A 21,318-nucleotide genomic window follows, 5' to 3' on the forward strand; every position below is an offset into this window, starting at 1 on the left:
AACATTGGGGGTGCATGTGGCCTTTCTTTTCACTACATCTAACATTAATTCTAAGGAAATAATGGGTTGGAGGAGAAAACTCTAGATTAAAGGAAACTGAAAAATAATACAAAAATTTTAAGAAGATGCAAGATTTAAAAAAATTTTTTCCCCTGGGGGAACTATTATATTTAAAATTCTGTAGTTGATTCTAATGTACATTGAAGTTGGCAATTACGGGGTTAGAAATTAACCAAGTTGGAGGAAATGCCAGTTGTCTGCATTACGCTAGGAAAATGTGTTGGCATTAAGAAACCATGGACACAGAGGAAGAAAGGTGAGTTGTGTGCTGGAGCATTTCAGCCTTAAGATGGAAGCAGAGATTGACAAGCCATCAGACTTTAAATTAGAGAAGTGCGAGATTTAACAACTACCCTGGAGAAAGCTAGAGATAATTAAGATCCTGCCAGGCTAAACAGCTAGAGATGTTTTGATGCCAAACTCTTTTGAAGGTTGAGGATAAGCTGTCTGGAAGGACTTGAGTATAAAATATTGAGTATTATTTCAGAGTGACATTAAATACTTTTAAAATTAAATATTACTGATAATGTTACCAGATTTTCCTTAGTATTTATTTCTTTTTCAAATTGCTTTATTAGATGGCTAGCCAGTATGGTGTGGTGATAGAGGGTGGTGTGGTGATAGAGCCAGCTACCCACTGATGGTTCTGGGTTCAAATCTTTGTATTACTTTTTAGTAACTTTGTGATGTGGCAGAACTCAGCTCTTAAGTCTCAATTTCATTGTATGCCAAGTGGACATACCTTAAAGAATTGTGAAGAATAAGTCATAGTTATGTGAAAACACCACCTATTTTTAAATGTTTTATTGTTTATTTATTTATTTATTTTTAAAGATTTTATTTATTCATTTGACAGAGACAGACACTGTGAGAGAGGAAACACAAGCAGGGGGAGTGGGAGAGAGAGAAGCAGGCTTCCCATCAAGCAGGGAGCCTGATACGGGGCTTGACCCCAGGACTCTGGGATCATGACCTGAGCTGAAGGCAGATGCTTAATGACTGAGCGACTGAGGCGCTGTTTTTAAATGTTTTAAATATTTAATTTTAGTGTGAACTATTTACAACTTAACAAGACATGCTAACAGATACAGATAATTACATTTAGAAATTTTAACATGGTGCATTAAAAAAAAAGCAGCACAGGTAAATCAAAACTTCTGCATCCCTTTTTTTTATTTAATTTTTATTCATTTATTTGACAGAGATCACAAGTAGACAGAGAGGCAGGCAGAGAGAGAGGAGGAAGCAGGCTCCCCGCCGAGCAGAGAGCCCGATGTGGGGCTCCATCCCAGGACCCTGGGATCATGACCTGAGCCGAAGGCAGAGGCTTTAACCCACTGAGCCACCCAGGCGCCCTGCTGCATCCCTTTTTACTTTTTTTTTAATCAAGGTATGACTCCAAAATTGTTTCATGTTATATATTATGTTTTTAACAGTTTTATTGATGTACAATTCACCTGCCATATATTCTGTTTAAAGTGTACAATTCCATTTTTTTGTCTATTCAGAGGATATACACCATTATTATAATCTAAATTTAAAAACTGTTTGGTCCCCAGAAAGAAACCTGTATCCATTAGTGGTCACCCTCCATTCCTCCTCAAACTTCATCAGCCCTCTGCAACTGATAATCTATTTTGTGTGTCCATAGATTTTCTCATCTTGAACATTTAATTTATTTATTTTTTTATTTTTATTTTTTAAATATTTTATTTATTTATTTGACAGAGAGAGATCACAAGTAGATGGAAAGGCAGGCAGAGAGAGAGAGAGAGGGAAGCAGGCTCCCCGCTGAGCAGAGAGCCCGATGCGGGACTCGATCCCAGGACCCCGAGATCATGACCTGAGCCGAAGGCAGCGGCTTAACCCACTGAGCCACCCAGGCGCCCCTTGAACATTTAATTTAAATGAAATAATACATTTATGGTTTTTTGTGATTGATTACATTTATTTAATGTAATACTTTCAAAAGCTCATTTGTGTTATAGCGCTGTTTCTTTTTATTTCCAAATAATATCACACTGTATGGATATATTATTTTTTATTTAGCTGTTTATCACCTGATGGACATTTGGGTCATTTTCACTTTTTCGGCTATTGTGAAAAATTTTCTGAGCATATGCATGCATGTTTTAGTTGAGCATATATTTTGTGTTTCTCCTATGTATGTTCCTATGAATGGAATTTTGGTTATCATATCATAACTCTTTGTTTACTATTTTGGAGAAATAGTAAAATTACCTGTTTTCCACAATGGCTTTGCCACTTTTTTTTTTTTAAATATTTTATTTATTTATTTGACACAGAGAGAGAGATCACAAGTAGGCAGAGCAGCAGTCAGAGAGAGAGGGGGAAGCAGGCTCCCTGCGGAGTAGAGAGCCCGATGCAGGGCTTGATCCCAGGACCCTGAGACCATGACCTGAGCTGAAGGCAGTGGCTTAACCCACTGAGCCACCCAGGTGCCCCACTCTGCCACTTTTTATTCCCACCAAAAATGTATGAGTGTTCCAGTTTCTCCTTATCCTAGTCAGTGTGGAGTATTATGTCATGTGGTTTTAATTTGCATTTCTCTAATGACTAATGATGTTAAGCATTCTTTCATGTGTTTACTCCCCACTTACATATCTTCTTTGGAGAAATGTCTACCAATTCCATAATACGTTTAAAAATTTGGGTTGTTGGTTTATTGCTAAGTTATAAATGTTCTTAATGTATTCTGGATATGAGTTACTTGTCAATATATGATGTGCAAAAATTTCTCCTATTCTGACTTCTATGCATTTTAAACTTTTACATATATAAATATGATTTACATATAAATAATGTATTTAAATAATTTATATAAATCTATGGTATTTATATAATTATATAATTTATTTATTTTATATGTGTATTGATTTCTGGGTATTTTAATATTTACATAGGTGACATTATTAACCCTATGTAATTTGGTATTTTTCTTGGCTCTACTCAACATTTATATTGATGTATGTCCTGGCTGACAATCCAGTATAGTTCCTTCTCCAGTTAATTCATTTAACATGATGACTAGTATTCTACAGCAAGAGTAAATCATAGTTTAAGATCATATTTTATTTTTCCTGTATATTGCCTTTCAGCTAGCTATATTTAAGAAGAGATGAGATGTTGTGAGCACATTGGTTGTTCTCTCATTCTTAACCATTATAAGTTTTGTTGTAAGGTATTTTGGGGTAGAACTGCCTCCAAAAATAGATGACTTTATAATGTCCAGGCACTATTACTCAATATAAACAGTACCCTAGAAACTTAACTTCAGTAATCATAATTTATACAGTAATTCCTTACCTCTGTTGACATAAAAGTATTTAGTTTCATTCTATAGGTGAGACATAGTCATAGTAATTCAGCTTATTAGTAATATAACATATTCTTGAAGTTATAAAAGTAGAAAAAAGAAAGATGTTTGGAAATTGCAAACTGAGGATAACTCATGAAGTAAAAACAAAAATCAACTGCAAAATAAAAAACACCAAAAACCAAAAACAACGTTTGTAAAGTGAACCTTGGGAAATAAAGATTGTTGAGGACATTCAGGAATGATGCTAAATACTGCACGGTGTCAAAGACCTTGACAGTTCTTTATGCCAGACACTGATTTAAAAAGGTGCTGTCCCCCTCGGTCAGACATCTGTGCCAGAAAAGTCACTATCCGTGTTTCAAGAAGCTGCAGACATTCTATTCACAGAGAATGCTCTGATTCTGAGGAGGCTATAGTTTTTGACCTAGAGAAGTAGAGGAATAGAAGGAGAGCTCTAAAAAGAGACTTTCATATTTTACTGTTTTTATTACTATTTTTTTACTTTCTAAATTTCTTCTACCTTGGCGAAGTTTTATCACATTGGTTATCAATAGTGTATATGTTTCTTTTCCATAGGTGAATTCTTTCACTCATCACTCAGCACAGAACCGTAACTCTTAAATGCTTACTTCATGTTTCAGGCTGTGGGTATTCGTTGTCATGAGACAATGATGTATATTCTCGTTACTCTTTGGCTTTATATATATATATATATTTTTTTTAAGATTTTATTATTTATTTGACAGACAGAGACCACAAGTAGGCAGACAGGCAGGCAGAGAGAGGGGAGCGGGGAAGCAGGCTCCCTGCTGAGCAGAGAGTCCGATGTTGGGCTTGATCCCAGGACCCTGGGATCATGACCTGAGCCAAAGGCAGAGGCTTTAACCCACTGAGCCACCCAGGCGCCCCGGCTTTATATATTTTTTTAAAGATTTATTTATTTATCTTAGAGTGAGAGGGCAGATAAGTGCAGGAAGGGGCAGAGGGAGAGAATCTTTAAGAAGACTCCCCGCTGAGTGCGAAGCTTGGCATGGGCCTTGATCCCACAACCCCAAGATCATGACCTGAGCCGAAACCAAGAGACAAATGCCCAGCTGACTGAGCCACTCAGGCCCCCCAGCTTTGTAATATTTAATCCAATTTTCATTATTCTTCACATATCAATCATTTTATTTAGAAAACAATTTGTATTTGTGGCTTCCCTCCTCAGACATATACAATAATTCAGTTTCTTACTATACCGTAGTGTAGCAGTTAAGAGGTTGGCCTCTGAAGTCAGATGTCTGAGATGTGTTAAAATCATCTGGGCTTTGGAGCACCTGGGGGGCTTAGTGGGTTAAACCTCTGCCTTTGGCTCACATCATGATCTCAGGGTCCTGGGATGGAGCCCACACTGGGTTCTCTGCTCAGCGGGGAGCCTGTTTCCACCTCTCTCTCTGCCTACCTCCCTGCCTATTTGTGATCTCTCTCTGTCAAATAAATAAATAAAATCTTTTTAAAAAATAAAATAATCTGGGCTTTGAGAGAAATGGGTGGAGGGGCCTCTGGATGTCTCAGCTGATTAAGCATCTGCTTGGGTCATGATCTCAGGCTCCTGGATGGAGCCTTGCATAGGTCTCCCTGCTCAGCAGGGAGTCTGCTTCTCCTTCTCCCTCTGCCCCTCCTCCAATAACGAAATCTTAAAAAAAAAAAAAGAGAGAGAGAGAGAGAGAGAGAGAAAGAAAGAAAGAAAAGGGTAAACATCAATATACAGGAATAGAGGGTTGTTCATTAGACTATTTTTTTTAAAAAAATAGACTGGATAGTTTCTGTAACAAAAGTTAAAAATGAGTATATTCCATCACATTCTGCTTTAAGTCGACTAGATTTTTTAAATCACTTTGGGTTACATAGTAAATGTGGAAAAGTTAAAATCTTATACCAGATATTTAGAAATTCTTAATTTATAGAAATATATGTGTATAGGTCTAGCTAAGGAAAATTATAAATAACCTTCAGTAATCTCTTGGGAAATTTAGAGTATGAAACTATGTATTTTACATGTATATGCAAGCATCTTCCTCATTCTTTTAGGTTTCTTGTAATGAACATTCTAGACTTTGAAATCAAACAAAATTAACCATGGTATCATGGTTAATATTATAAAACAGCATTGTCCAAAATGATAGCCAATGGCCAGATGCAACTATTTAAACGTTAATTATAAATAAATTACAATTAAGATTCAGTTTCTCAGTCCTATGAACCACATTTCAAATGTTCAATAGCTGTATGTGGCTAGCAACTATATTATAGTACTTGATGGATAGAGTACTTTTATTGTAGCATAAAGTTCTATTGGGTGACACTGCTATCGAATATTACCAATGTTTGGAGTCGACCATTTATCTTCTCTGTCTCTACATCAATCTCTTTTAGTTGTTTTGGTCAACAATGAAAGTTTTTCCCTTAAGAGTCATACAGTACCAGTCCGCTAAGTGTCGTCAGATGATAGTTCCCATTTTTAACTAAAGACGATTTCCTGTTGCCTGGGGCTTGACAATTCACAAAGAGACCAGAGATGACAGAAACACAAATAATATAGGATTAGTAGGATTAAAGTGTGGGGGGAAAAAAATGACAACTGAGTGAAAACGTGAAAGAGTGAGTTTGGAGCAAATATGCAAAAAGCATCGTAGATTACTTTGTCAACAGGAACTAGTGTCATTAAAAAAAGCTTGGCAGGTGTTTTATTCTCACAGAAGGAAAAACTACTTACTGTAATAGAAGATAGCATTACATAGGGCCTTGCTTTACATACTGATTTCATTTAATAAAAAAGGAATCAAGACTACCTTTTAACTCTACCATATATACATAATATTTGTTCATACACACACACATACACACACACGTATTTACATACATATTTTCTCACTTATTTTTTAAATTCAAGTTATTTAAACTAAAATACCAATTCACCCATTTCTCCCACTCCCCATCCCTCACTTCTGGCAACCACCCACCTGTTCTCTTTATCAATGAGCTTATTTTATATATAAAATACATTTATTAACGTATGTAAGTATATGATTTAATTCTTATTATGTATTTAATTATATATGATTATATAGTATTACCTATATTATTATTTTACTTTGCATAATGCCCACAGGTCTATCCATATTGTCCCAAATCGCAAGATTTCATTCTTTTTTATGGCTAAATAATATTCTGCGTATATACACACATACAATTCTTTACTCATTCATTGATGGGCCCTTGGGTTGTTTCCATATCTTGGGTATTGTAAATAATGCTGCAGTGAACATGGGGGTGCATATGTCTTTTCAAATTAGTGTTTTTATTTTCTTTGGATAAATACCCAGAATTGGAACTGCTGGATTATATTGTAGCTTTATTTTTAATTTTTTGAGGAACCTCCATACTTGTTCCATAGTGCCTGCTCCAATTTACATTTCCACCAACAGGGCTCAACCGTTCCCTTTTCTCTACATTTTTGCCAACAGTTGCTATTTCCGGTCTTTTTGATAACAATCATTCTGTGTGTAGTGATATCCCATTGTGAGTTTTTTTTCAAGATTTATTTATTTATTTGACAGAGATTGAGAGAGTACAAGTAGGCAGAGAGGCAGACAGAGAGAGAGGGGGAAGCAGGCTCCCCGCTGAGTAGAGAGCCCAATGTGGGGCTCCATACCAGGACCCTGAGATCATGACCTCAGCCTAAGGCAGAGGCTTAACCCACTGAGCCACCCAGGCAGCCACCCCCCCCCATTGTGAGTTTTTGATATGCATTTCCCTGATGATTAATTATGTAGAGTATGTTTTCATGTACCTGTTGGCTATCTGTATACCTGTTTTAGAGTCTTCTGCCTACTTTGTAATCACATGATCTTCTGCTGTTACATTGTATGAGTTCCTTATATATTTTGGATATTAGTCATTTATCAGATAAATAATTTACAAATATTTTCTTCCATTCAGTAGGTTGCTTTTTCATTCCGTTGATGTTTCTTGTTTTGAGTTTCTGTTGCTTTGGTTGGTTGGTTGGTTTCTTTTTTTGCTATGCAGAAACTTTTTTTTTTTTTTAAAAGATTTCATATGCAGAAACTTTTTAAGTAGATGTAGTCCCAATTCTTTATTTGCTTTTGTTGCTTTTGCTTTTGGTAACAGATTTAAAAAGTCACCACCAAGATCTATGTCAGACAACTTGTTACCTATGTTTTCTTTTAGGAGTTCTGTGATTTCAGGTCCTTCACATTCACGTCTTTAATCTATTTTGACTTAAATTTTTGCATGTGGTGAAGGATAGTGGTCCAGTTTCAATCTTTTGCAATAGGCTGTCCAATTTTCTCAGCAACATTTATTAAAGAAGCTGTCTTCTCCCCCACTGAATATTCTTGACTCCTTTGTCATAATATATATATATTCTTTTATTCTCAGTCTGGTCACCTAAAATAGTCAAGATACTAAAAACTGCTTTTAATATCAAAAGAGAAGTATAGTTTCCTAGTTAATGAGTTCACATTTGCAGGATTTACTTCATACAATTCTTTATATTATGCTATGTATAAAATAAAATTAGTTGATATTTAGTATTTTGGAAAATTAAAATTTTCAACAAATAAGTATTTCTAACACTTAAAACATCCATTTAAAAGTAAATATTTGAAATTATTTACTTTTTTCATAGATGGTTATCTAAAATTTTATGATCATTTTTTGCCTTATTAAGTAAATTGTAAGAGTAATGTTTAATACTTTCTCAACTAACTGGCCTGATAATCATGCCCAATAGTTTTCACAGTAATTCTAACACAGTATGGACCCCACGACTATTGAGGTTAGGTTTGCGTCTGAAGTAACAGCTATCAGTAAATTGTGATTCTGAAGCCCATTATACACTTTTTTTTTTCCTCCTTGTAAAGTGTCACTTCACAGTAGATCAAATACTAACACTTCTTGTTTTCTTAACAAGTTTCACTATCATTTTGGTAAGAAATCAAGGTTTCCGAAAGAACCAGACGGAAAAGTTTGTTAAGTGAATACACTTAACTCTACATGAACTGCCAAACCATTGGGTTGTTATTTGAGGGTTGGACATGCCGCCTCTACAGAGCTCCTGGGCTTTATGACAATCTTCTTCTTCATTCTTCCAAAGGTGTTCTTATTTATTTCCTGTGAGGCTGGAACCTAAGTCTGGATATAACTGATGTTGTGAAAGTGGGTTGCTGCCATGCTTCAGGAAACTATCAGTGTCTTTTTAGTTATGTTGATTCAAAACTGGGGGGAGAGCTGTAGAAATGAATGGAAAGGCAGAATTAATGTAAGAACTAACTTTAAGAACCAGAAGTTTTCTTAAGGTATTCTTGACAGAAACCAAGAATAATCTCTTCCTTAAAAGCAAAAATATGTGTGAAGTATTCACCCCTATTTACTTGATTTCTTATAACTTGCCTCATGTTAAGAACATTTGCAAAATATTTTACGCATTTGCTAAATGTATCTTATTGTACACTAGCAAATGTTAAGTTGAATGCTATGTGTATAGTAAAATAATTTTGAAAACCATCTACTTACCTAGTAAAGGAAAAGGGTAACTTTAAGTTCCAGTCTACTTGGTAAGATTTAAAATTTTTTATCATTAATAAGTATTAAGTTGTCTTGAAATTAAATCCCTTTGTATGTTTTTGAGGGAAATAAAAATAAACAATTTGCTTTTACTGATTGCTTTTTAAGTAAATATGAGTGAGCCATAACAAAAAAGAAATCTACACAGAATTATGAAAGCATTCAGAGGCAGATATCCCTTTGAGAGAAAATTACTTTTTTTTCTTTTAAGAAAGGAAGATGGTTTTAAATTCTCAGCAAGGAGTCACCATCTCAATTAAAAATGATTCTGAATAGGGACTTATAAGCTGCTAGTTCATTTCATTTATGTTTTGGCCATTAGAACAATATATTAGCAGAAACTAAAGTGATAGGAAATTAGTTTGAATTCTTTTTAGAAATAATAAAGAATAAGAGAAAATTTTTTTCTCAAATACTGTGTCCTATTCTTTACATGTAATATTTGAATCTCTTATTACCAGTTACATAATCAAAGAGTCAAAGGCCCAAACTGGTCTTGGAGTGAGTATATCTGATTGATCAGGTAGATGGTGCTTTACATGTTCAGTGACAGAGGAAGATTGTATCCGTTGAAAGTCCTTAGAGTGAAAAACATTTATTCACATTTTCAATACAGACTGGTTTTTACCTGTGTGAGGAGAGTAAAGATATCTTCTGTTTTTATTTATCTGATATGACTCACTGTTTGAAACAGACCGAGACAGCCAGATTGGAGTGAACAGAGCTTTTTAGTAATTGTTCTTTATGAGTGTGCACTGTTTCCAGGAGATACCCATGGGCTAATGTTTGCAGTTCTCTTTAATATTAAAACATAATAGCTCTCTCTCGCGCTCTCCGCTGCTGTAGCTGGACCCTTCGCCTTCGCCTTCGCCACCGCTCAGCATCTGCACATCCCTACAATGGCTAAAACAGCAATGGCCTACAAGGAAAAAATGAAGGAGCTGTCCATGCTGTCACTGATCTGCTCTTGCTTTTACCCTGAACCTCGCAACATCAACATCTATACTTATGACGATATGGAAGTGAAGCAAATCAACAAACGTGCCTCTGGCCAGGCTTTTGAGCTGATCCTGAAGCCACCATCTCCCATCTCAGAAGCCCCACGGACTTTAGCTTCTCCAAAGAAGAAAGACCTGTCTCTGGAGGAGATCCAGAAAAAACTGGAGGCTGCAGAGGAAAGAAGAAAGTCTCAGGAGGCCCAGGTGCTGAAGCAATTGGCAGAGAAGAGGGAACATGAGCGAGAAGTCCTCCAGAAGGCTTTGGAGGAGAACAACAACTTCAGCAAAATGGCGGAGGAAAAGCTGATCCTGAAAATGGAACAAATTAAAGAAAACCGTGAGGCTAATCTAGCTGCTATTATTGAACGTCTGCAGGAAAAGGAGAGGAATGCTGCCGAGGTGCGCAGGAACAAGGAGCTGCAGGTTGAACTTTCTGGCTGAAGCGATGGAGGGATGGCACGCCCCACTGTTAGTAAATCCCCCTGCCTATATTATAATGGATCATGCGATATCAGTATGGGAAATGTATGACATGGTTTAAAAAGAACTCATTATAAAAAACAAAAAACAGAATCAAAAATTAAAAAAAAAATTCAATGCGGTCTCTTTGCAGAATGTTTTGCTTGATGTTTAAAAAATACCTTGGATCTTATTTTGTAAATACTTACATTTTTGTTAAAAAATACAAGTATTGCATTATGCAAGTTATTTCATAATCTTACATGTCCTGTAACAGGCTTTTGATGTTGTGTCTTTCCACTCAAATGAATTTGCTAGGTCTGTTCTTTTTGAAGCCCTCATGTTGAACTCCATTCCCTGCCCTTTTCACTCCAACAGAAAAATGAGGTCAGTAGACAGTCCATGGTGCTAGAAACCCACCATTGCCTAATGACCTAGACGGCTTTGTAATCTCTGAACTTGACTAAGACCATGCCTAGGTTACAGGTATTAATTACAATTCCACGCAAACCTCCACATTTGTTCACTCATAATCTACTAACTGCCTAGAAACTACAAAACCAGGCTAAGAAAAAACAAACACACACCAATCATAGCATTTACTTCTGCTTCTACTGGATTATGTGCTACAAATGTGCTTTGGCTTTAGAAAGGGATGGATGAGAAGACAGATCTGAGATCAGTCTGGGTAGAAGCAAAACGTTGAACCTTTTAAAACTGCTGAACACAGATCCAAATCCCAGTGGTTCAAGCAGCCACGAATTCGCTCTTCATGAAGTGGGCTTAATTCTCTAGTTTAAGTTCTTTTGATGGAATGAATTACTTAATGTGTCAGGTGGCTTATTTGTGGATGCCATGATTGATGATGTCATTTTAAGCTCTTACCTATAGTACAAGTACATGATGCTACTGAATATTTTTCCACTTGGAAACTGTGAGCTGGTTGTTGCATTAAAACACACATACGAGGGGTGCCTGGGTGGCTCAGTGGGTTAGGCTACTGCCTTCGGCTCAGGTCATGATCTCAGAATCCTGGGATCGAGCCCCGCATCGGGCTCTCTGCTCAGCAGGGAGCCTGCTTCCTCCTCTCTCTCTCTGCCTGCCTCTCTGCCTGCTTGTGATTTCTCCGTCAAATAAATAAATAAAATCTTTAAAAAAAAAAAAAAAAAAAACCACACATACGAACAAGGTCAAAAACACTGTGGACTTTCACTCAAGCTGGTCTTTCTTCCCCAGTGTGAGGCAATCCTGCCTGTTAAAATAAAAAGAAACTCCATCTGTGAGGGCTGGTACAGCTAAGGGGGCTAGGCAGGGCATTTGTGCCAACTAAGAATCACCAGACACCCACCATAAGTACCTATCGCAGTTTTGAAGTCGTTTCTCCCCCAAATCCCAACTCCTGAAGGTTGCTGCCTGCATATTTACTCTTCATTAGTGCTATTTTCCTGTGTCATTGTGAGCAAGCTGTGATTAATAAAGAATTGGAGTTCTGTGAACTAAAAAAAAAAAAAAAAACAAAAAAACATAATAATCAGCATGCTAAAAATATCACCTTTTACTCCCATAGATACTAATAACCATGTTATTAAAGATATTGAGGGCCCTCCATTTTGGTGATAGAGGTTCAAGCCCTCTTGCATTTTGTCCATCCTGTCACCCAGGGCTGCCAGTCTGCAGTAGGACCATTTTTTCCTGCAGGAACGTAGGGGGTGATTCATCTTGTTTACCTGAAACAGATCACCTAAGATAATTTGTTTTTGTTGTTGTTGTTTGTTTTTTTAGAGTAAGCCTGAGCCGGAGTGGGGTGTGTGGGTGGAGGAGAGGGGAAGAGAGGATCTCAAGCAAGCTCCTCGCCCAGCACAGAGCCTGATGCAGGGCTCAGTCTCATAGCCCTGAGATCATGACTTGAGCAGACATCAAGACTCAGATGCTTAACTGAGCCACCCAGGAACCCCTGTCCCCTAAAATAGTTAATGCCAAACTGCACAGCCAAACATGACACCTCTAAAAATTATTCATATAAAAATGAGCTATCTTTTATAAAATTACTGAACTCTACCAAAGTATTTAAAAATTTGTTCCTAAGTTTTGAAAATAAGGTAATTCCAGTTTCAAGACCTAAGAAGAAAATGAAACCAACCTGAATGACATTAGATTCTGGACATTTTATGGTGTTAGGTATTTAATATTGGCCCATTTCATTGCTAAGATTTGCAAACATCAGTAGCTGAATCTTTATAATGAAGAAGTTGAATTCTCCATATACATTTCTGAAAAGTGCTAGTGACAGAAGGCAGCACGTAGTAGAGTTGAGGGGCAAGTGAGACAGTGACTGGAATAGTGTATCTTCTGTTAAGGGAGGACCAAGGACAAACTGGGAACCTAAGGGGGAGAATGGAGCTAAGTAGAGCCATTAAATCAGAGTTTATCAAGAGCCACATAGGATGAGAAAAATATTATCACTGGTAGTTTCTTTTACAAACTCAAGTATAATGTGTGTAGACACCTAAGTCATGTGCAGTGAAGTCAGCTCAGTTCCTCCTATTACTCAGTTTTCCTTCTTTTAAAAAAATTGTGTCTAATGCCATTTCTTGTTTTCACTTTTGAGTTAGCATTTTTTTTTCAGACAAGGACTACAACTTTTTTTTTTTTCTTATGGTCTCAAAACTGATTTACATAGAGAATGATAATAGTGACTCAAATGGTCCTCACTTAACAGTATATTGCTGCCAACATCACAGATAAAAAGATGTGTTCAAGAAGAAATCCTTTCCTTGTACCCATACTTAAAAAATCCCCCCGTCATCGGAATCTGATAGAGAAGGTAAACTTTTTCAAAGAAAGAGCTTATATATTTTGCAGTAAATAAAGATAAAGTGTGCTTAAGTTTTTGCCTTTATCATGTTTACCACTTATACTTTTATGTTTATTTGATACCTGGGGAAATGTGACTTCAACTTCAATCCAAAATGTGTTGTGGATTTATACTTCAATAAGTTTACATTAAAAATACCTAAATAGCACAGTAGAAAAAGAATATTCAAGACGTCAAAATGTCTTTCTGTGTATCATAGCTTCTCTTTGAAGAGCTGGGTTAGTAATAAGAACTTAGAGATGTTTGATTCTTTACAGTTCATAATAAACTTTGTAGAGGAAAAATAAAAAGATAATGATAATAGTAATAATATTCTCAGTTCTCAGATGTGCTGAAAAAGGCCAAATGCTCCTAAACACCAATAAATAGAAGGCTCTTTTGAATTCATTGAGTATGCCAGAATCCCATTACCCTTTTGTCTAGGAGTGAACAGTGGAGTTTTCTCTCGTAGATTCAGATCATGTATTATGAGATTCTGCAAACTGTCGGGAAGGAATGATGCAGTAATACCACACCTGGAACTAGAAAGATGTATCGTATCTGGAACAGCTATGTTGGACAAAGTTTTTGTTTTGTTTTGTTTTTTGTTTTTTGTTTTTCAACGTATACGTTCTCTGTTTGATGTGATTATTTTTTTCTCTATTTCTTCTGAAAGCTTGTGTATGGGTACATACATACACATAGATACTGTATGAAAACATGTTCTTATTATATTTGAGTGTGTAGTTAACTAGACTAAGGGGACTTCTTAAATGAATGGGCGTGATTTATTCCCTTATAAAAGGGAAGACTGATGGTGTTAACATTGAACATTTTCTTTCCAAATGAGGCTTACATTTTGAATGACACCATAAGACCTTCAAACACTTTTGATACATATTGTAAAAGATTAGGGTATATTTCTGTTCCAGGGCTGAGCTAGCTTCTGAGGATTTTTGTGAGCCTTTTCATTTTGCCCTTGGCTGACTCAGTTCTGGGAATAGTGTGGGATAGATATCTGAACCAGATTGCTTTTGGAGAGTCCCCACCATTAAAATAGTCTTTACTGGCTTAACTTGTGAATAACCTTATACATACCAAAAGCAAAGAAGCAAAAATAAAAGTATAAACATTTTCCCTACACATGATTATAATGAGGTTGATTGTTAATAAGAGGAATTTGTGAAGATATTTTTTTCTTTTGAAATGGAATAGATTTTTATTGTACCTGGGGATGGATGTCCTTTGAATGCATTTCAGATGTGTTTTTCATATGCTCAAGACTAATATGGTAGCTTTCCTTTAGCAGAAGAATTTTCTGCTATGCCCATTCTTGCCCAGCTGACCTAGCATTTTACATTAATTGATGTCTCAATTTACTGATCAATCACAATTTATCTAAAACCCCCATGGACCATGTTTGCAATACAGAGTGATGCCATCCAAGGATAAGAATTCTCTTGAATGAGGCTCAGTTTACTGTCACATAGTGATGCAGTGAGAAACAGAAAAAGTGTTTTCCAACATTGCATCCTTCCCTTAGTGTGACATGGACAGAATGGTAAATAGTCTACTTTGGTCCACATGTGTGATTCACATTCAAAATATTTTCTTGGTCCCAAATTCATGGACAAATACATTTCATGTGATTAAAATGTTTAAAAGTGTTTCTTTTACCCTTGCATTTTATTTGTCTGATCTATATTTTTTTCCTGTGCAATAAGCTGATAAATATTCTAGCCAGGTTTTTTTATTTTTTAATAATTCTTTTTGCCTTTCTTTTGTAGCTTTTGACTGACATCTATTCACTTCAAGGGTGATTTTCTTGTTGGCAAGATGCAGAAGAGACACACCAAGCATCACCTTCAGGAACAAGCAATTTAAGTACTATAATGAGATGGGTCTTTTCAGAGTCTATAATTGGTGACAAGGTATGGCAGCTTCATATCAGACAAAGATGTACAACACAGAGCTTATTAATGAGGATGGAGCGTCATACTCAAGAAAGCTTCCTGTGACTATGAGACAGGAGAATATAACAGATAGTGTAGGTTGTTACTAAGTCCAATATCTCCAATTTGCATCATAAAACCTTTATGTAAGCCAATTCAAGCTAATCCAGAATGGGCTATTTTCCCCCTTTAGAATTCACTAGGGTAGCCAGCAATCCATCACTTTGGATCCCAGCCCTCCCAGACAACAGCAATAATCATCTAAACTTGCAGATATGCTCAATTTAATTGGGTTAGTTTAGTAACCTTCCTTGTATTAGAGCCAACTTGCAAAGAGATATAATATTTTCACAGTTATGAAGACATAGCAGCTGGCCATAGTAAGATTTGATTGTGGATCAAGAAATCAGATTTTCATCAAGTTAAGAACTCTTCATGGAAATATATATGGAATAAATAATAAAGTAAAATGATTAACAGGGAGACCTACAAAGATATTGGCAAGGCATACAAAAACTGCCTTACCAATAATGCTGAAATCTGCTACTCAGCTTACTCTGATAGCTTTTTACTAGTATTTTTGGGGAAGAATATTAGTTTTAAATAAAACCAAAAGATGAAGAAGAAGATAATGAAATGATATATTAATATTGAGAAGCTTTATGAAACTTCAAGATGCTGAAATTATTTTGTAAATGCTAATTTATTAGCTTTATACAATTTTCTAAAAAAAAAAGGTAACAGTGTCTTTTTTTTAACATTCTTAAACACTTAAAAAGTAAATATGTTTTATGCAGTCAAATACAATTTCAAGGGAAGTCAGAAAGAAAAGCCAGGTGTTTGGTTTCTGGTGTTTGGTTCTGAGGAATGATACTTCTTTTCATGTGAACAATAGAAAAGTTATTAGAAAATAAGTACCTCTTCTTAAATGTAACACTGGGACCCATTTTGATGAGGTAAGTGACCAAGATGCTGAGGAATAAAGCACTGTACGATCCTCTCACCATCTGCAGCATATTAACAGATTTCTGCAATGAGTTGTTTATAGTGTGATTACAAAGGAAAACAAGGATAAAATAAAACAGAATGAAAGATAAAGGATTGTCCAACTTCAAATGTCCTTTTCCTGGAAAGCACTTATTCTCAGAGAAAGCTGCCCCCTTTTCAGCATATATTGCTTCGAGGGGGGTCTTTCTGTTCATAATTATGGGCCCTTTATTCTATGAAGTTGTAGGATTCTCCCTCAGATTGTCACTCAATAGTAATGTTTCTAGGGAGTTTGTGAATTTCCAAGTAATTGAAATATTTCTTGAAGTCCAAATTTGGCCGCCTTTGATTATAAGCTGGAAATCATAGCTCAGTAAAACTTTAAGGATCATTTAAAATTACAATTGTGTAGTGATGAAAATGTTCAGGACCCCATTTTGAACCAGCAGTGATTGCATAGTATTTATTACTAATGCATTGCATATGACATGTTCTGCGAAGCCAGAAGCATTTCCTTTGGGCATCAGGACTAGGGAGAAGAGTCTCAGGGGCCGGAGACTAGCTTTTCCTACGTGGTCAGGGCCAGGTCGGGGCTGGTGAGGTAGAATTACAGGTTCTATGTTTCATTCCCTTCATCTGAACTTTGTTCTTTCCCTCAGGGACCTATGGTTTGGGTCTAACCCAAATCCTCGTCAAAACTAGAATAAGTTCATTTTCTGCCTGATTTAGCATTTATAAAGTAAGGAAGTAAAAGGGCAGAGATTCATTTGATTCATTAAGACCTTCCAGTATCTTAGGTGATACCTTTAAAATGAGTGCTGCAGGGGGTTGGGGGGGGCTGGGTGGCTCAGTGGGTTAAAGCCTCTGCCTTCGGCTCAGGTTATGTTCCCAGGGCATTGGGCTCTCTGCTCAGCAGGGAGCCTGCTTCCTCCTCTCTGCCTGCCTCTCTGCCTGCTTGTGATCTCTGTCTGTCAAATAAATAAATAAAATCTTTAAAAAAAATTAACAAAAATCAGCACTGTGGGATTTATGAAATATTGAAATATCTAATTTAGTGAATCTGCTTGTGTATTAAATTTACATTTCATATTCCTGTTATATTTGTTTTCCACTTTCTTTTCTGGGTAGAGAAATAAATAACTGAGTTTTAAAGACTCCAATTTAAATCTTTAGATCCCCTTGTATTAGTCCATTCTTCCCAGAAACAGCTTTGAAACAACCACAGATGGAGCAGCAACATGTGTTGACTAGAGTATGGGCTTTGATATCAGGCACTCCTGAGGTCAGTACTTTTTAGTTTTAGGATCATAAACCTCTCTGCTTGTTTGAGCTTCCCCTTTCTCATTTATGAGCAAAAGTGATAATGTTCACTTTGTAGGAGTAGTTAGGTGTTTAGAAATAATACATGTAAAGTGTCCCTCCTGGGAACTACTGTTTATTACGTGCACTGTGGATATTCTTGCTATTATCATTCCTACTGTTCGTATGTGGGGACAAGGTCTCGGGAAAGGAAAGCATCCGGGTAAGGACTGGTATGGGGATCATGGGATAACTGATCTTTTCCACGTATCCTGCTCCTGTGGCAAACTCTGTGCCTTTTCTCTAAGTGATTCATTCGCATCTTGCCTGGCCACCTGCTTGCAACTTCACCACTCTTTCATTAAGTGTTCAGTAATAAAAATAAGATAACAGTTTGCAAGTTCTAAGCTTGGTGACTCAGCTCTCACTCTGCTTGTTAAGTCACCTACATTTCCCCTCACTTGATGCAGCAAGAACCTTGGGAATAAGGATTTTTGAGGATGTAAACTTTTATTTTTTCACACCCTGAAACTTAAAAAAAAAAAAAAATACTTCTTAGTGTATCCTGTCTTTTCTCTGAAATAATGTTTTGTGTAAAAAAAAAAAAAAATGAAAGGGAAATTTGATGAGTGTTCAGAAATTATTACTATCAAAATTCAAGTATATTTTCTTTCTTTTTTTTTAAAGATTTTATTTATTTTATTTATTTGACAGAGAGAGAGAGAGATCACAAATAGGCAGAGAGGCAGGCAGAGAGAGAGGAGGAAGCCGGCTCCCTGCCAAGCAGAGAGCCCGATGCGGGGCTCGATCCCAGGACCCTGAGACCACGATCCAAGCCAAAGGCAGAGGCCCAACCCACTGAGCTACCTAGGTGCCCCTCAAGTATATTTTCTAATAAATAAGCTTATATCTACTGTTCCAGGCCTTTTGTAGATACAGGTTTTAGAATAGGTATAACAACAGTTAAAATTATTTCAGCAATGAAACCTAATAAAAATATGAGGAATTTGAATTTAAGATCTTTTAAAAAGAGTCTAATATGAAGGGAAAGAAAGAACTATCAATGCCGGCAATGATTTTTTTCAGTTAGGTGGGACTCTCTTATAAACTATGTCTTTAGAATGAATGAAGACCTATTTCATCCTGTTACTTTTTCTGACAGGTGTCATTTTTCCAGGGCAAATGTTTGAATATCTTAGGTACTTTTAGAAAGTAACAGCTGCTAATAATCTCTGAAGTTTGAAACTGATAACCACAGTCCATCAGGTGTGGAGCTGAACTGAACCTTCTTTCATTATTGTTGGAGACGTGTATTCTTCCTTTCTCTCTAAGGGAACTTTTTTGCAGAGAGCCAGGTAACACACTATGACTGGCTGAAAATAATTTGAAATTGGAGTTTTTTAAAACCTACATATCTATGAAGATGTCCCGTCTGCTCAACTTTCAGGAGAAAAAGAAAACCTTTAAGTCCTTATCAAACATTTAAATCTTAACTCTTGCCATTTTTCTTCTTCCTGCAGGCAACTTAATTTCTCTAATTCTCTATGTTTTACATCTGTACTCATGAAAAAGTGTTTTGGCTCCTTGACCCTCCTATGTTGTATAACTTATTTGAGTCACTTTTAGTCTTGTTTCCAGAAATCTGAAGAATATTCCTCTATTACAATAAATTGCTCACTTTGCTTCCTAGTTACTCCTTCTTTAAGTTAATGTTGTCTTCTCCCTGGGCATTTTCACCTATGAGCGAAAAATAACATAGAAAATGATGGGTCTTCTCATTCTCTGAGAGGGTTTACACATTGCTGACCCCAAAGGAGGTGGCAGGTAGACTCCTAGAAAGAGAGTAGCTGACAGCTCTTTGGTGGCACTAGCAAGCAAATGTGTTGTCTTGATTTGTAAAGGGTTTTAATGTCATCAATAGTAATTCAGCAAAGAGAGAGTTGTAAAATGCAGCTCAAAATGTAGCAAATTGCATCATTGTTAGTGCTTTAGAATTTTAAAATATCTGCAGCAGATGGTAGAGTGCTAGGAGCAATGTCTTGCTTTAGTGTCTAGGAAAAGTTTATGTCATCATAAACCCTAGCGTGATTGTGGCTTCTTTGGCCTGCTGGAAAAAGTTGTTATTTATTTTCCTTCAAATAATAATTTGCTTTTAAAAATATTTAGCAGAGTATCAAGAAATCAGGATTTCTCAGAGAAGTGGTTCACTTTCCAAAGACAGAAACGAATATTATATAGTAGCCTTAGAAATGAGGACATGTTTTGAAACAACTTAATAGAGGTTAGAATAAAGGTTAGGCAGAAAAGTTTTCTGCTATATGTTGTACAATTTGCTTTTAAATGTCCTAAATAAGAAGTTCTTGCTACCAAAAAATTGGGGGAAAGTTCAGTAATGTACAAACCCAATAATGTACAAATTCATCAAATTTTAGTTCTGGAAGTTTCTTTAAATATTTTAGCTCTTTTTATCCCATTATTTATAAATGGCAGAATTACAGCTGTCATGATTTACCCAAGAACATACACTTGGAATAAGGCTGTGAGGGATCTCTTCTTTTCCTCAACTTAGATTGGTGTTTTGCATTTTTCCAGTGCATTAAAGTAAAAAATTTAATGAACTAATAATTGTGATAGTACGAAAACTTCTTAAATTGAAATTGGCAATTATCTCTGCAATAATTACAGCTATCAATCTCCTAGAACCTGGAAGAAATTAAGAAATGGGTTGCCTTATTTCTGAGAATCATGCAGAAACCCCAAATGAAAAATAGGTTAAAGTGTAATTCTATTTTTTTAGAAGCAAATAGGACAAAACACACACACACAAGAAAACAACAGCCCAGAACACTTCAAAATAGGAATCATTTTACTAGCAAATACTATACACAAATCATCTTGGGTTATAAATTATGGGCTACTAGGATAGACTTTAAAGCCAGTCTATCTGGGATGGAGTCTTAGCTCTGCCACTTAGAACCATACCATTTAAGCCTGTTTTTTTTTTTTTTTTAATTTTTATTCTAATTCCAGTTAGTTAACATACATTGTAATACTAATTTCAGATATATGGTATAGTGATTCACCACTTCTATACATCACCTGGTGCTCATCAGGACAAAAGCACTCCTTAACCCCTATCACTTGTTCCACCATCCTGTGGCCCACTACCACCCCCTCACCCCCAGTCCCCTATCCCCTTACCTCCCTACCCCCCTACCTGCTTCCCCTCTGGTAACTGTCAGTCCATTCTCTATAGTTAATATTCTGTTTCTTGGTTTGTCTGCCTCTCTCTCTCTCTCTTTCTTTTTTTCCTTTGTTAAGTATGTTTTTTAATCTGTGCTATGGTTTTCTCATCTGTAAAATGGAGTTACCTATTCCAAAATGTCATTGTGAAGATCAAATGGATTAATAATGTAAAAACACTTGTAAAAATATCTGGCAAACAGCAAGCTTATAGAAAATTCAACTGCTCTTTTTATTATAGATTAAAGTTAGTGTGTTATTGAGGGAACTTTTTTCAGAAAGATAGCATGGCAGTGGTAGAAAGGAGCAGGAATGCATTGCTGATTCTGAGGAAAGCTACCGAGTGCCAAAGAATTAGTAGAAAAACAGGTTCCAGAGCAGTTTACAAGAGAGGTGCTCCCCAAATCATTTTCTACTTTATTCTATGGAAATTGCCCCAAAATAGAAGAATTAGCTCTTTTTAGTTTCCCTCTTAATTTGCTTCAGTTTCTCCAA

The 21,318-nt window shown here is 36.2% G+C and overlaps 1 protein-coding gene across 1 annotated transcript; it reads left to right on the plus strand.

The window, feature by feature from the left end:
- The first annotated feature begins 9,895 nt into the window (after positions 1 to 9,895).
- LOC116860612 (stathmin-2-like) lies at positions 9,896 to 11,070 on the plus strand. The gene has a single exon (XM_032846715.1). It carries the CDS (start codon positions 9,931 to 9,933, stop codon positions 10,468 to 10,470), a length of 540 nt encoding a protein of 179 aa, XP_032702606.1. The 5' UTR covers positions 9,896 to 9,930; the 3' UTR covers positions 10,471 to 11,070.
- The last annotated feature ends 10,248 nt before the right edge of the window (positions 11,071 to 21,318 follow it).

This window comes from Lontra canadensis, unplaced genomic scaffold (assembly GCF_010015895.1).
Source record: "Lontra canadensis isolate GAN:19392208 unplaced genomic scaffold, GSC_riverotter_1.0 scaffold4, whole genome shotgun sequence".
NCBI lineage: Eukaryota > Metazoa > Chordata > Mammalia > Carnivora > Mustelidae > Lontra > Lontra canadensis.

Coding starts and splice junctions, on each gene's coding strand:
- LOC116860612 (XM_032846715.1), top strand. CDS start 9,931: ATGGCTAAAACAGCAATGGCCTACAAGGAAAAAATGAAGGAGCTGTCC.